At 47.5% G+C, this 13,069-nt stretch overlaps 1 protein-coding gene across 1 annotated transcript; it reads left to right on the top strand.

The window, feature by feature from the left end:
- The first annotated feature begins 359 nt into the window (after positions 1-359).
- Positions 360-12,198, top strand: SERTAD4 (SERTA domain containing 4). The gene is made up of 4 exons (XM_047705607.1): positions 360-791; positions 5,827-6,018; positions 7,225-7,340; positions 9,236-12,198. Exons 2-4 carry the CDS (start codon positions 5,844-5,846, stop codon positions 9,995-9,997), a joined length of 1,053 nt encoding a protein of 350 aa, XP_047561563.1. The 5' UTR covers positions 360-791; positions 5,827-5,843; the 3' UTR covers positions 9,998-12,198.
- Positions 12,199-13,069: the final 871 nt, after the last annotated feature.

The following is a 13,069-nucleotide window of genomic DNA, read 5'->3' as shown; positions in this document are numbered from 1 at the left end:
CTCATCTCCTTTTGCTGTGGCAAAGGAGAAGAAAGTCTTTCGCAAAGGGTGGGAAAGGCACAGATTTTTCTTTGCTTTCTTTCTTTTCTTTTTTTTTTAATCACACGCACACACAACAACAACAGAACTAAACCAAATAAAAAAAGAGAAGATATCTCAGAAGGTTGCAGAGTTAATACGTTATCCGGCTGGAGCCGAGCCCCCAGGGCTAGGGCGGGAGCCGGGGAGCGCGTGGGGTCTGGGCTGCGGGCTGGAGCTGGGCCCGCGTGTCCCCGGGCACCGGGAGGGGAGGAGAGAGAGGGGAGGCGAGGGAGGAGGGAGGGCGGGAAGGAGGGAAGGCGGCAGGGGGCGGGCTGGGGTGGGGGTGAGGGGAAGGCGCCCCGTGTGCTGCCTGAGGAGCGGCGGCGGCGGCGGCGGCGGCGGGAGCAGAGGGAGGGCGGGAGAGCGGGCGCGCTTGTCATGTTCCCTCTCTCACCCTGGGGGCATCCTGCAGAACCTCTCCTCGGAAATCCACGGGGAAATGGCAAACAGGATTGACGGGTTTCACACGCTCTTCGCTAGACAGAGCCGCTCATTACCATAACCGTCTGCAGCGACGGCGGCGCGGCGCCCCAGTCGCGGCGGCGGGACCTGCGGGGACCCTCGCCCGCCGCGCACCAGCGTCCACCGCCGACCGGACCGCCGGGCCGGGCTCCGCGCGACTGTGCACCGGCGGCCGGGCTGGCGCCGAGCCCAGAGCGGACCAGCGGCGTCGCGAGCGCTCGGGCCGCCGCCTCCCGGCTGACCCCGCGGTAAGAGCCGGGCCGGGCGCGGGCGGCGAGGCCAGGGCGGGTGAAGGGCGAGGGCCGGTCCCCGCGGGCGTTTGCACGCGCCCCCCCGCGCGCCCTCCCCGCCCCGGGGTCGCCGAGCGGACGCGCACGGGCCGGAGCTGGATCCGGGCGGCGCGGGGGCGAGAGGCGCCGAGGCGGCGCGGGCTTTTCCCGGGGCTGGTGTCCGCCGCGGGGCCTTTACCGGGGCGGGAACGGCGGCCGCCTGCGCGCACCGAGCCGACTCCGGGGGCGGATAGGGATGGCAGCCCGGGTGAGACGCCAGGGTCCTCGGCGGCCGCTCCCTCCCTTCCCTTGGGGGCCGGGGGTCAGTAGGAGGGATGCCCCGGGGTCCGGTCGCCGCGGCGCGGGGCAGGTGGAGAGGGAGGGATTGTAGATGTCAGGAGCGCGCGTCTGCGAGAAAAAGGAATAGCTGCAGGAGCTGACACCTTCTGTCCTCCGCCACCTCCGCCCCCGCACTCTCCTCCCCGGCAGCCGAGCCGAGCCGCGCTGCGGGCGGCGGCGGCTCCTCTGTCCTCAGCTCACCTCCCCGGCGGGCTCGGCTGCTGCCCGCCTGGTCCACGCCTCCGCCTCTCTCCTCCCTTCCTCCCCTCCCGCCTCCTGGGCCCTAGCAACTTTCCCGAGTGCCCGGCTGGGGGCGGGGGGGAGGCGACCCCCCGGGGCCAGGGTGTCGCGCACAGGGAGGTCGCCCGCGGGAGGTGGCGGGCGCTGTGCCCCGCCGCCCGGGTCCCACGGCTACGCAGGGCGCTCCCGCAGCCGCCAGCTCCGAGTGGGCTTGGCCGGCGAGGGAGGGCGGGCCGGGCAGGCATCTGCTGCGGGCTGGAGCGCGGGGCCCGGGCCAGCCTAGCCAGAGCCCTGCCAGCCGCCGTGAGTCATTTCCTTGGAATCCTACCTTTGGTGTTTATTTCCCTTAGAAGGAAACTTGTTTGAAAAAAAAAAAGACGAAGAAGAAAAGAAAGAAACAGTAATAATAGCTCTTATTCTGAAGGAGAGGCGCACAGCTCCGGCACCGTGGAAAGACAACTTGCCTTTGTTCCCAGACACTTGCGGTGTTTACTTTCTCCGGCGGCCGAGAGGGCTCAGCTCTCTACCCTGGAAGGGGCTCAGGGGCCGTGGCACCGACCCCTGAGGGTGTGTCAGTGCCGGACCCCGGACCCGGTGCCTGCAGGGGGTCGGTTCTTCAAACCTCACGACCCCTGTCTTGGGCCTGGGATGCGGAGATCTGGCGCCAGGGCTCGGACACCCGGACACCCCATCTTCTCCTTCAGGGCCAGCACCCGCCTTTCTAGCCCCAGTACCTGCCCGAAAGCTCCGGGCTTCTGGAAGCTACAGCTGAGAAATGCACTTTCCAGGGTAGACAGGTGTACTGCAGGGACTGACAGAAAAGCGACATCTGTCTATTTAGAAGGGTTGAAGGATTTCCTTCCACCAATTCAGCCCCTTCCATCACCAGCAGCAGCAGTAGCTGGAGGAGCTGTTGGGATCTTGTTAAGCACAACTTCGAGGTCAGGCGCTTGATTCCACCTGGGCAGCACCAAAGGTGCATTGAAAACATGAGCCCTTTACTTCTCTGCGTTTCACTGTGGGAATCCGATCTCTAACTGCTATAATGCTCTTAATGTTCTCTAATTTCCAATGAGAGATGGGGGGAGGGGTGGGCAAAGAATGACCAGGAACCCGTTAGATTCAAGGGGCCACTGAATCTTAGGTAGCCGGATCTGTGTGCCAGCCACTCATATTAGCATTAGAATGATTTTCAGGAGAGAACAAGCCTAACTCATCTGGAAAACCAAATTGTGTAGCAATGCCTGGTAACTTTACGATGAACGTTTGCTGGAAAAGCATGACATTTCAGCCCTCAGCCTTCTGGGAATGCTTGAGGTGTCATTTCGTTTCATCCAGTTGGGTGACAAAACAGATATGCAGGAGGAGCCTGGGGATAAGAGATTAGGAGCTTTTTATTTTTAAATTTTTAAAACCCATATATAGACCAGACACACTTTAACCGCCTACTTTTGAAACCACTCACTTCTGATGTTTAAAAAAAACAAAACACAAATTTTACCATAAATGTACATCTTTGTGGTTATATCTAATATTAACAGCATATGAATTTGTGGATTTAAACTTCTGAACTCAGTATCAGAATCATAGTGTAAGTCTTATCCTATAGAGAATAATGACAGTTTGGATCTGTACCTATAATAGAAATAAAGAGTTATGTGAAACATTGGTGCATAGCACCACCCAGTCTTAATGCTTCATGAATGTAGAACTTGCCTTCTTAATTTCTTAACATCCCTTCATAAATTCTAAATAGACTAGGAAGAATTCACTGCAAAATCTCTTGTCTGCTCCCAAATAATCCGAAGTCATTCATACTTTATTCAGACTTAGAAATACCATTTGTGGCACTCAGCTTCTCCCGCTTTGGATTTTGTGTGTAAAAGTTTCCAGTTCAAAAAAAGAAAAACTTAAGAGAAATCAGATATCATAATGGGGGTAAAAAAGCCAAGATAAAAGTCCTAAGCTGTGTTTCAAGTTCAGATGCATCCTGATAGGATTTCATATGCTGGAATCAACACTAACAAACAGAAACACTGAAATCCTTAACCCAAACAGCCACAAGGATCAGTCATTAAAATGGAAACAAACTCTTAGGAACATAAAATAGCACAGGACCATATAATGTCCTATTAAACAAAGGTAATTGCTTTAGGGGGCCTACAAATGCTTCATGTTCTTAAGAGGCGTGGATTTGTCAACCTCCTCTGGTTTTATGCTATAAAAGTTCAATATAGTGGCACCTGGGTGGCTCAGTCAGTTGGGCATCTGCCTTGGGCTCAGGATCCAGTCCCATATCAATCTCCCTGCTCAGCGGGGAGTCTGCTCCCCCCCCCACCGCTCATGCCTTCTCTCTCTCTCTCAAATAAATAAATCTTAAAAAAATTTTCAATATACACAAAAAGCTTGGGTCTTATTCCCAGAATCCAGCACAAAAGTGAGTGTGAATTTCAAGCTGGAAAATACTGTTGCAGTCAGCGAGAGAGGGCTACTGAGAGATAGCTATAATTCATGTGCTCCTGGCAGTAGCACTTACTGGTACAAGTGCCTTTTATAATAGGTTAAGATCTTAGACCATTTATGAGAGTCTCCCAGGGAATAAATTATCATGAGCTTTGATACCTTGTTTGGATGCCGAGTTTGAGGGGTGATTGACAGAATAGCTTGGTTTATCAAATCAATGTAGTGTAAATTTTTTTGATGAATTAAGAACAAAGTAAATGGCATGTCCCACCATTTGCTTCTAGAGAATAATCGAACCTCTCTCTCTTTTTTGCCTTGTAATAAGATTTTACTTACAGCAAGTCCTTGGCTGCTCCCTCTTTGGAGGGCATTTTAGAAGAGAAGGGGGATGTGGTTTAGCCTCCCAAATCGCTGGGTCCTCATTCCAGCCACTGACCCCAACACTTCCCCTACTTCGTCCTTCAGTGAGGTTGGGACAGAATTTAGGATCTCAAGGAGAAGCCTGGGTATAGAGTCCTTGCTGCCAAGAGCTGCTGTTAGCCAAAAAGACCTCCTCACTTCTGTGAAGCGATTTCCCCTTCCCCTGGTTTTCCTTCCTTTCCCTGGAAGTGGACCCTCATTAGAACACGTAGGTAATCCTAGCCTTCTGCTGGACAGCAGGGGAGTCACCCTTTTCCAAAAATATTAGGAGCTGTGTCATTTGGAGAAGAAAGCATGAATACACCCTTAGCGTATATTTGAAAGATAATCTATCTTCAGAGAGCAAGCCTGACATCAGTCTTTGTGACAGTTCTTTAAATGGCAGAGTGGGATAGGAGAAGTTCCGGTCTTGCAAAAGAACTCACAGTTAATAAGGCGCCCAGGCTTCTCTGCCGTCACCACTGATCTCTGGCCCAGTCGGTCTTTTTGCCGAAGTATCAAACTCTTTCCCCTTGAACTCACTCTTGACCCTGCCTTGAATCTTAGTTGGGGCCAAGTGAAGCCCCAGATCCCCGCTGAAAGTGGCCCACAGCACCTGAGCCCAGCAGGAGCCCAGCAGGCATCATGGAGCAAAGAGGCTCCCAGGCTCCCAGGCTCCCCGCAGACCCCTGGGGGAAGGGGCGTGAACCGGAGAGGAGGGCCGCAGCATGGTGCCCCTTGGAAAGTTGCTGCCTTGTGTCTGGGCCTGGCGGAGGAAAGAGTTGCCGGCTGCCTCTGGCCCTGAAGCCCTGGCTCCTGTTTAATATTCTGCCTGCTCCGTGGATGTTGTGCTTGGCTCCTGTGGGGCTGCAACTCCCGGCTTGAAACTGGAGCCAATTTTCTGTCTTCATCTTAAAGTGTTTTGACTGGAGGCAGATCCAGTTCAGGCCGATCAGGGCTGGTGGAAACAACTACCAAGTGTGTCTCTGTCTGCTTCATTTTGGGAGAAGAAAGTGGAGGGAGCCCCAGACTGGTGTAGAGGATCTGGCCCTGCGGAAAGGAGAGGAGGGGGCAACCGCCCTGCCCCAACCGACCCAGAGCCTCAGTAGGGATGACGGTGGAGATTTTGGCCTCTACACCCTTTTTGGCTGATTAGAGGATTTCATCAAAGGAGACTCTCGGGATTGACTAGAAAATTGATTTTGCCTTATTAATAGAAAGGAGGTGCAAGGGTTTGGGACTTGCCTCTTAGCGGTACATTTTCTGCCGTAAGGTCAGGGGGAAAATGTGTTCGGGAGGCAAAGCAGCTGTCTCAAATGGGGCTGAGGGGAATCTGAGAACAATAAGAAATGGGATTTTAAAGATCCGCCCATGAAATGCAGATTGCTGAACACAGAGGCTGAGCTAATAGCAGCGAGAGAGTTTGCTGAGGTTTTCTTCAAAAAAATAATAAAATGTATTCAGGGTGAAGGGGACGGCTGAGAAGTAGAAGTTTCCCAAAGCAAAGTAATGAACATGCCAAGGCCATCCCCGGCATGATTAGGGCTATTTTCTTTCTTTCTTTTTTCTTTAGATCTGAGGCGGTCAGAGATGACTCTGGTTCTGTCCATGAATAGATTCTGCGAGCCCATTGTCTCGGAAGGAGCTGCTGAAATTGCTGGGTACCAGACACTATGGGAGGCTGACAGCTACGGAGGCCCGAGTACCCCTGGGCCAGCACAGGCTCCTCTGCAGGGAGACCGGGGAGCCGGTCCCCCACTGGCAGGTACTGTCCTTGACCTCCCCCCACCAACCCTGCCTTCTGCAGCCAGACTAGTGAGAGGGACTGGTGGTCTCCTGTCTCCCGGCGCCCTTCTGAGCCCAGAGAGAGCTGCTAGTCCAGGGACTAACAGGCTGTCTGTGCCCCTCTCTTAACTGAGTCCTGGGCTCCAGAAGAGGATCAGAGGGGATTCTGAAATTGCATTCAAATCTGCATCCACACGTGCTGATGCTTCGTGTGTAAGTCGTGCCACCTGTATTTTTTAAAGAACCAAACCGGATTTTGAGACCGTGAGTTTGGGTTTTGGTTTTTCACCCTGTGGAACTGCATGGTTCTCTTCAGAGGTACACAAGCCCTGGTGAGCTTTGGACAATGAAACCTTTATCCCCTGAGACGTAAAGGAGTCTGCACTTTGGGCCAGAAGCTATGTGTCTTCTCTTTTTACTAACCATACAACTGGCTTTCGTATTCAGGGGGAAATTATTTTAGATACAGGAGTATGTTCTTCCTAATTCTTTATTCTTATAGTCTAAGATAAGTTCCTTGGATTTTTGTGTGGTATGCTTTAAAAAAAAAACAAACCACCTAAAATGTAAACTAAGTACTTCTTGAAGTTCATTTGGGATTAAAAGTTCTGTTCGTTCAAAATTAGACCCTCCTTTTATTCGTGGTTGACATATTACATTTTTGAGAGAGAATAAAGGACTTTGGTTAGCCCATATTTTAGTCTTAAGCTAAAATTTTTTAATTTCATATTTTGAAAGAAGAAATATTATAACTCCAATGTTCAGATAGTCGTTTGCTTCCTTACCTACAGCCAATAACATTTTAAAATTATTTGGTTATTCGTGCTTACGGTTAAAGATGTATATGTTTGAGCAGTGGTGCCCTATTATCATGGATTTAATTAAGCAGTTTGAATAAATACTGTCCTCCCCTTTATGAATTTTGCTGTTTGTGCATAGAATTAAGATCCCGAGTATTTTGTAAATGCTGACATAGGTCATTTTCCTTTATGATTACCTAGAAATCCTTGCCTAGCCTGGGTCACAGAATTCTGTATGATAGCAAATATTAAGACAAATGTTTATTTTTAATCACCACATGTACAGCCAAATACATAGCCAACTTATCTTCTGTAAGGAAAGTATTTTGTTTGGAGAACCTCTGGCAAACCGCGTGTCATTTGTCGTATCTGATTTATTACCACAGGATCACATTACAGGGGAATTTCAAATCCTATAACAGCATCCAAGATCACATACTTTAAGAGGAAGTATGTGGAAGAAGAGGATTTTCACCCACCACTCAGCAGCTGTAGCCATAAAGTATGTTTTTTTAATAGTCATTATTTTTATTAAGAATTTAAGATACTTAGTAACAGTTGCTTGATCCATTTCCAGCAATTAAATTGTTCCACCCAAGCAATGAAAATGAGCCACTTCTCAGCAGAGCCGTATTAATCGTTGTCACTTTTTCGGGTCCTCTGTTATTTTCACAAGTAGTGGAAGAAAGAGCCAGCAGGAGCTCCTCTACCCAGAAATAACAAAATTATATAATCCAAGTAACATCTTTTTTACAAATGTCTTGATTGTTCTCAAGTTGCGTTAGTGGTTATGAGCCATCCATGTTTTCACATGTGTGCAGAAACGCATGTCTTTCCTGACATCTCCCCTCTCTCCATGCTCTAGGTCCCATGGGCAGAGTCCCTTCTGTGTGTGCCCGCCTGGGAGCAGTTTCCCGGGGCTTCTCTTGACCCATTGAGGTGGACTCACTATCGCTTGAGTGTGTGCTTGCAAGTAGAAACTCACACTTCATTGTATACTCGTTAAGTAGGCTTAGTTTGTTAAAATACGTAATTCATTCCCTGGAAAAGATCACAGCTGACTCTTTTGCATGCATAAGAAGAAAATAATGGGATCCAGGAAGTGCCTAGAAATAAGGAACTGGCCACCTAAACTTTTCAAATACCAGTTCTTTTTCTTTATGGTTCTCTTCCTTTAAAAAAAACTATCTATAGATGTAATCAAGGAGGGTATAACCCAGACCGTAGTTTTCTGAGAGGCGGAGAGGATTTTTAATTTTTCAATTCATCTTCCTCTGTGTCTCCTCTTACCCCCTCTCTTCACCGCCTCACGAGCATGTCCTTCAGGTGTTGCCTTGACCTTGCTCATAAAGGCACCGGCATGGGTTGGTGTATGCTGGGCTTTTCTCTGACTGTATAGTTCCTGCCTTTGGTTAACCCGGGCAGGCTTTGTTTGCAGTTCCTCAGGTCATGCTACCAGGTGGCTTTTTTTTTTTTTTTTTTTTTAAATATGACCTGGAAAAGCTGGTCACCAGGACATAAGCAGCTTATTTCCTCTTTCATTTCTGTGTTATGGTTGTGACTATTTCCCAGTGGCTGCTGGATTTGTACCAGTCATCACCCAGTGATAGTATCATAGTGCTCAGAAGTGAGTCTTCTCATTTCCTCCCTGCATCTCTCCTCCTGCCTGGCCTCAGAAGGAGGCTTGCTTTGGCCCTTCTACTGACTGATCCTTTCAGGGGCTGAGCCTCAATTATCGCTGTCCCTCAATCAAGTAAGGGTAATTGCAAGTGTGAAAGCCAGAGGGACAGCGCTGAATGCAGCTCTTGTGCTCTTGGCCAGGGTTTGAAGTAGACTTATGACCTGCATTTTGACATCTTTCAAGAGACACCGACATATAATACATGACTGTATGTGTGTGCACATGCATGGGTTTGTATACACACACAGAAAAGCCCAAGTATCCTAAGAGTACAGCTTGCTGGATTCCACAGCAGAAACATATCTATGTAACTAGCATCCAGATCAAGAAACAACATAACCAGCAACTGGGAACCCCTCCTTGCACCCCTCATTACTATGTCCCTTCCTTCCGGAGAAGCCGCTCCCCTGACTTCTAGTAGGGCAGATGAGTTGTGTGTTTTGGCATCTCCCTCGGCCATAGAAACACGAACAGCCTCACCTGTCCCTGTTGAGGTCTGCAGGGGGACCGGATTCCCAGGTGCTTGACTGCACCTTTGAGGCAGGAAGCCGGGGAGGGTCATTAGCAACACCGGGGACAGCATCCTTAAGTGAACCTGGGAGGAACAGGACCACAGCATGCCCAGATCCAGAGAATGCCCAGAAAGAAATCGACTGCAATGGCATGCTTACACAGCCTACGTCCTCTAAGTTTTCTCTTCTGTCTTTGGTTTTTAGACCATCTCGATTTTTGAGGAACGAGCCCACATCCTGTATATGTCATTAGAAAAGCTCAAGTTTATCGATGATCCTGAAGTGTACCTCCGAAGGTCCGTCCTTATCAACAACTTGATGAAACGGATCCACGGCGAGATTATCATGCAGAATAACTGGTGCTTTCCTGCCTGCTCTTTCAACGGCCCCTCTGCCCAAGAGTGGTTTCTGGCTCAAGACTGTCCTTACCGAAAACGACCGCGGATGGCCAAAGAGGAGTGTGAAAAGTTTCACGCCTGCTGCTTTTACCAGGAATGTGGTGGTCACTACCTAAACCTGCCCCTTTCTGTCCATGCTAGTGTCGGAAGTGCCTCCACCACTGCCCCCTCTTCCTCCTCGTCTTCCTCTTCCCCTCCCCCTCTGCCTTTACCGAGTTGTTCCCACCAGGTGGATTTCAATGTAGGCTGCGCATCTGCTTACAAGGGTGACGGTCAGGTACCCGCCAGCGAAATCTTTGTTACTAATGTCAGGTCACTAGGTGTTCAGGAAAAGGCCACATTAAGTGAGGAGAAGGCAAGTAACGACACCAACAGGGATGGTGGCCCATTAAGCCATGAACCTGTGGGAAACGACCTTGCTTTTGAGTGCAAAGGCCAATTTTACGATTATTTTGAGACTGGATATAATGACAAAAACAATGTGAGTGAGTCTTGGAAAAAGTCCTTAAGGAAAAAGGAGCCTTCACCAAGTAACAAACCGTGCTGTGGCAAAGGGAGCAAACTATGAGCCATCTTTCCACCGAACCTCTGAAGCATGCACAGCATGACCAATTAGCTCTCATAAATTTTATTTTGAATGGATTTTATAGTTTTGTACAACTGATAAAATTATGCCATGAACACGCCGTGTCGTTTTAATGCCTGGAGAGCAGATTGCGTAAAACCTCTGTAGAGTAGGCATCAGCGAGCTACTTCTCAATGTAGTGATGTTACCAAGAACACAGTTGACTCGATGCTTAAAAGTATACCTTAGTTTTCTCACAGAAAAGGTCCAGTAGATTAGACTGGGGGACAGTGTGCCCTTGTGACCTTTCCGTGACCCCCCCCCCCCCCCAAGGAGCCTGTCACTAGCTAAGAAACGGCAACACGTTCGCCAATCGATTAGGTAGTTGTTTGGTCAGCAAATCAACATAACCAGCAAAGGATGTCTGCTGCTTCTATGTGATACAGTATTTTTTTTCTGAATGAAAGACTGAAGACAGGGAGCTAGAGGAACTGGCTTCACCGTGCCATTAAGGACTTGTCTTTAACAGTCTTGCATGACAGACGAAAATAGGATGTAACATAATGAAACACCTGTCTAGGGGTGGCAATCAACAATATGTGGAGAAGGGTAATCCCTGCGAGTTCCTGGCTTGCCTGCGATGCGTGATCAGGCAGTTAGAGAGGTGTTATACAGGGCGATTTTTGGTGCCTTACTTTATCTTAATTTTTGCCAATGTGAAAATTAAGGATAAATCAGAGTTACAGCAGGGATTTAACAAACAGGAAAAAAATACACAGGGTGGATCAATATTGTTTGGAAACGGTTAACTTCGAAACTATTGTGTTTAACTTTTGATTCAACATCTCTATTCTTCCTTTGTTTTTTGATGCCCAATTGCTTTTGGATTTGGCATTTTTAGAAAGGGATGGGGGAAACAATAGAGCTGTTAGAAACCAGCACTAAGCTGCTTGAGCTTTTCTATGGCAACGGGTCTGTTGCTGGGGTTTGGGTTTTTGGGTTTGGGGTTGTTTTGTTTTGTTTTGTTTCCTTGTCCAATGAAGTTCATGAACCGGTGGCATGCATTATATTTTAATCTGTTTTGCATCATTTCACTCGTTTAGATTATAAAAGCATGTGGTTTTTTATATATGACTTTTGCTGTTGATTAAGAAGCACAATGTTAATAAATGATGTGGTGATCAATAAGGTTTTATCTTAAAGAATGTAAAGACTTTAGTTTTCGGAAAGTTATTTTGGAGAAATGGGACTCAGTTGGCAATAGCTACCATGTATTCGGGCCACCGTTTTCTCAATGATTTCCTTAATTTGTACATTTGCAAGAGTGTTCAGAGTGCCCCTCTGACCGTCCGTCCTCCTACTCCAGCCAACTCCTCCTGCTAAACTGTATTCCAGTTTCCAAGATTGGAATTGGAATTGACTTGGGCCTCCTTAAATAGTACTTCACAGGAACCAAATGCCAAATGGAGGAAATAAGTAAGTCCTCCCAGTTTCTCCAAGATAAAGCTTTTTTATTATTGCTATTAATATTAAATATAGGTCTCATTCATACAGTGTATGAGTAGGATCATCATTTGGACAATGTCCACAAGGACCAATTTTTAAAACATGTTCTTGTGTTATGGCTAGTAGTCTAGTAACGTTTTGTCCTTTATTTTCAATATTTGATAAACATTTGATGTTGAAAACTTAGATGATAGATGCTTGTATATGAATGTGTTGTAATAAAGTGAGGTTTTTTTCTTGATATATATTTATTAAAATGATCAAAATGCATTAAGATTTCCTTATTTTAATGATCATCGGCAATGTCTCTGTTTTCCGTTGCTCTTTCTCCTTTACAAAACTCAAGATGTCTAGTGGGCAGTGGCCACACGGGAGTATTCAAAATGAAAGACTTCTTTTAAGAGGTCAACCTGACTGGTGTTTTAGAATGGTCCTAGTTTGTGAGTTAGATTTCTGTGGATTAAGAGGCCAATGTTAATAAATGATATGGTTGGTCATCAAGAAGGTTTTATCTTTAAGAATCTAAAGATTTTTTCATTTTTGCAAAGTTTCTGACAAAAAAAAAATAGTAACACAAATACTGAAGGAATCCTGGCTGATCGCTTTAAGGAATGTCAAATTGTCAAAAAGATGACCCATATGTCAGCAGTCAAAATAGCAATAGATTACTGCTGGTATTCCATACCACTCTGTTTTAAGGTTGCTAGTAGAGGCTAACATTTCATTTGATAAAGGGAGAAAGCTTGTTGGGAGCTTAATTGTCATGTGTAACATTCTTATTATGAATGTAATAAATCCAAGAGATTTACATATGAAAGAAATGACATCCCTTTTGCTCTTTAGAAAGCCTCCCTCCCCCACATTATCAGATAATGTTCCTCTTGATGGCCAAAGCTGTAAAGTGACAGTTGATGATTTTCCAGAGCCCTCACCTGAGCAGCGGGCTCAGGCATCTACAGCAGAACCCACTGGAGCTTCTCTGCTGGAAAATTAGGGGCCTTTGAATTCAGCAGCATTAAAATTTGTAATTTTTAGTCATCAAGCTTTTGTCCCTAAGACATTTCTAGCATACCAAAAGACATGCCTCCACCCCTTCCCTGAAAAACCCCTAAACACCCATTCAAATAAGAATGTTCCTTTGGTTGGTATGAGAGCATTAGGGCCTCTTAGGGGCCTGTATCACCATTTCTATTCAGAAGATAACTCAGTTCAATCTTTCCAGGTGCCCAAGGCATAGATAATAATTTACTGACTGGGTTCTAGAGTTCTGTCTCAGAGACTGGTAAAGCTAAGACACTCTGCCCCCCAGACTCTGTCTACCCACTGGAAGTAGCACCCTTTCTCATGACTGGGCTCTGCTTTAAGGAGAACCTGATAGGGCAGATTCCAGACTTTTAAGAGTTAAATGAGGCGAAATCTTCACTTAAAATGGCCCAGCTTCCCCCAAGAATGCCTTTAATTGCTACTCCCTAAGGCATCTAGGTGCACCTCGTTAACCAAATCATTAACCTTTGCCTCTGGTCCTTCCTCTCTTACAGTGACGATTGTAGAAGACTGTCTGGCAGAGTC

Source organism: Lutra lutra, chromosome 15 (assembly GCF_902655055.1).
Source record: "Lutra lutra chromosome 15, mLutLut1.2, whole genome shotgun sequence".
Classification (NCBI taxonomy): Eukaryota; Metazoa; Chordata; class Mammalia; order Carnivora; family Mustelidae; genus Lutra; species Lutra lutra.
The sequence above is the reverse complement of the archived record's forward strand: the minus strand, read 5'-3'. Positions and strand labels throughout refer to the sequence as shown.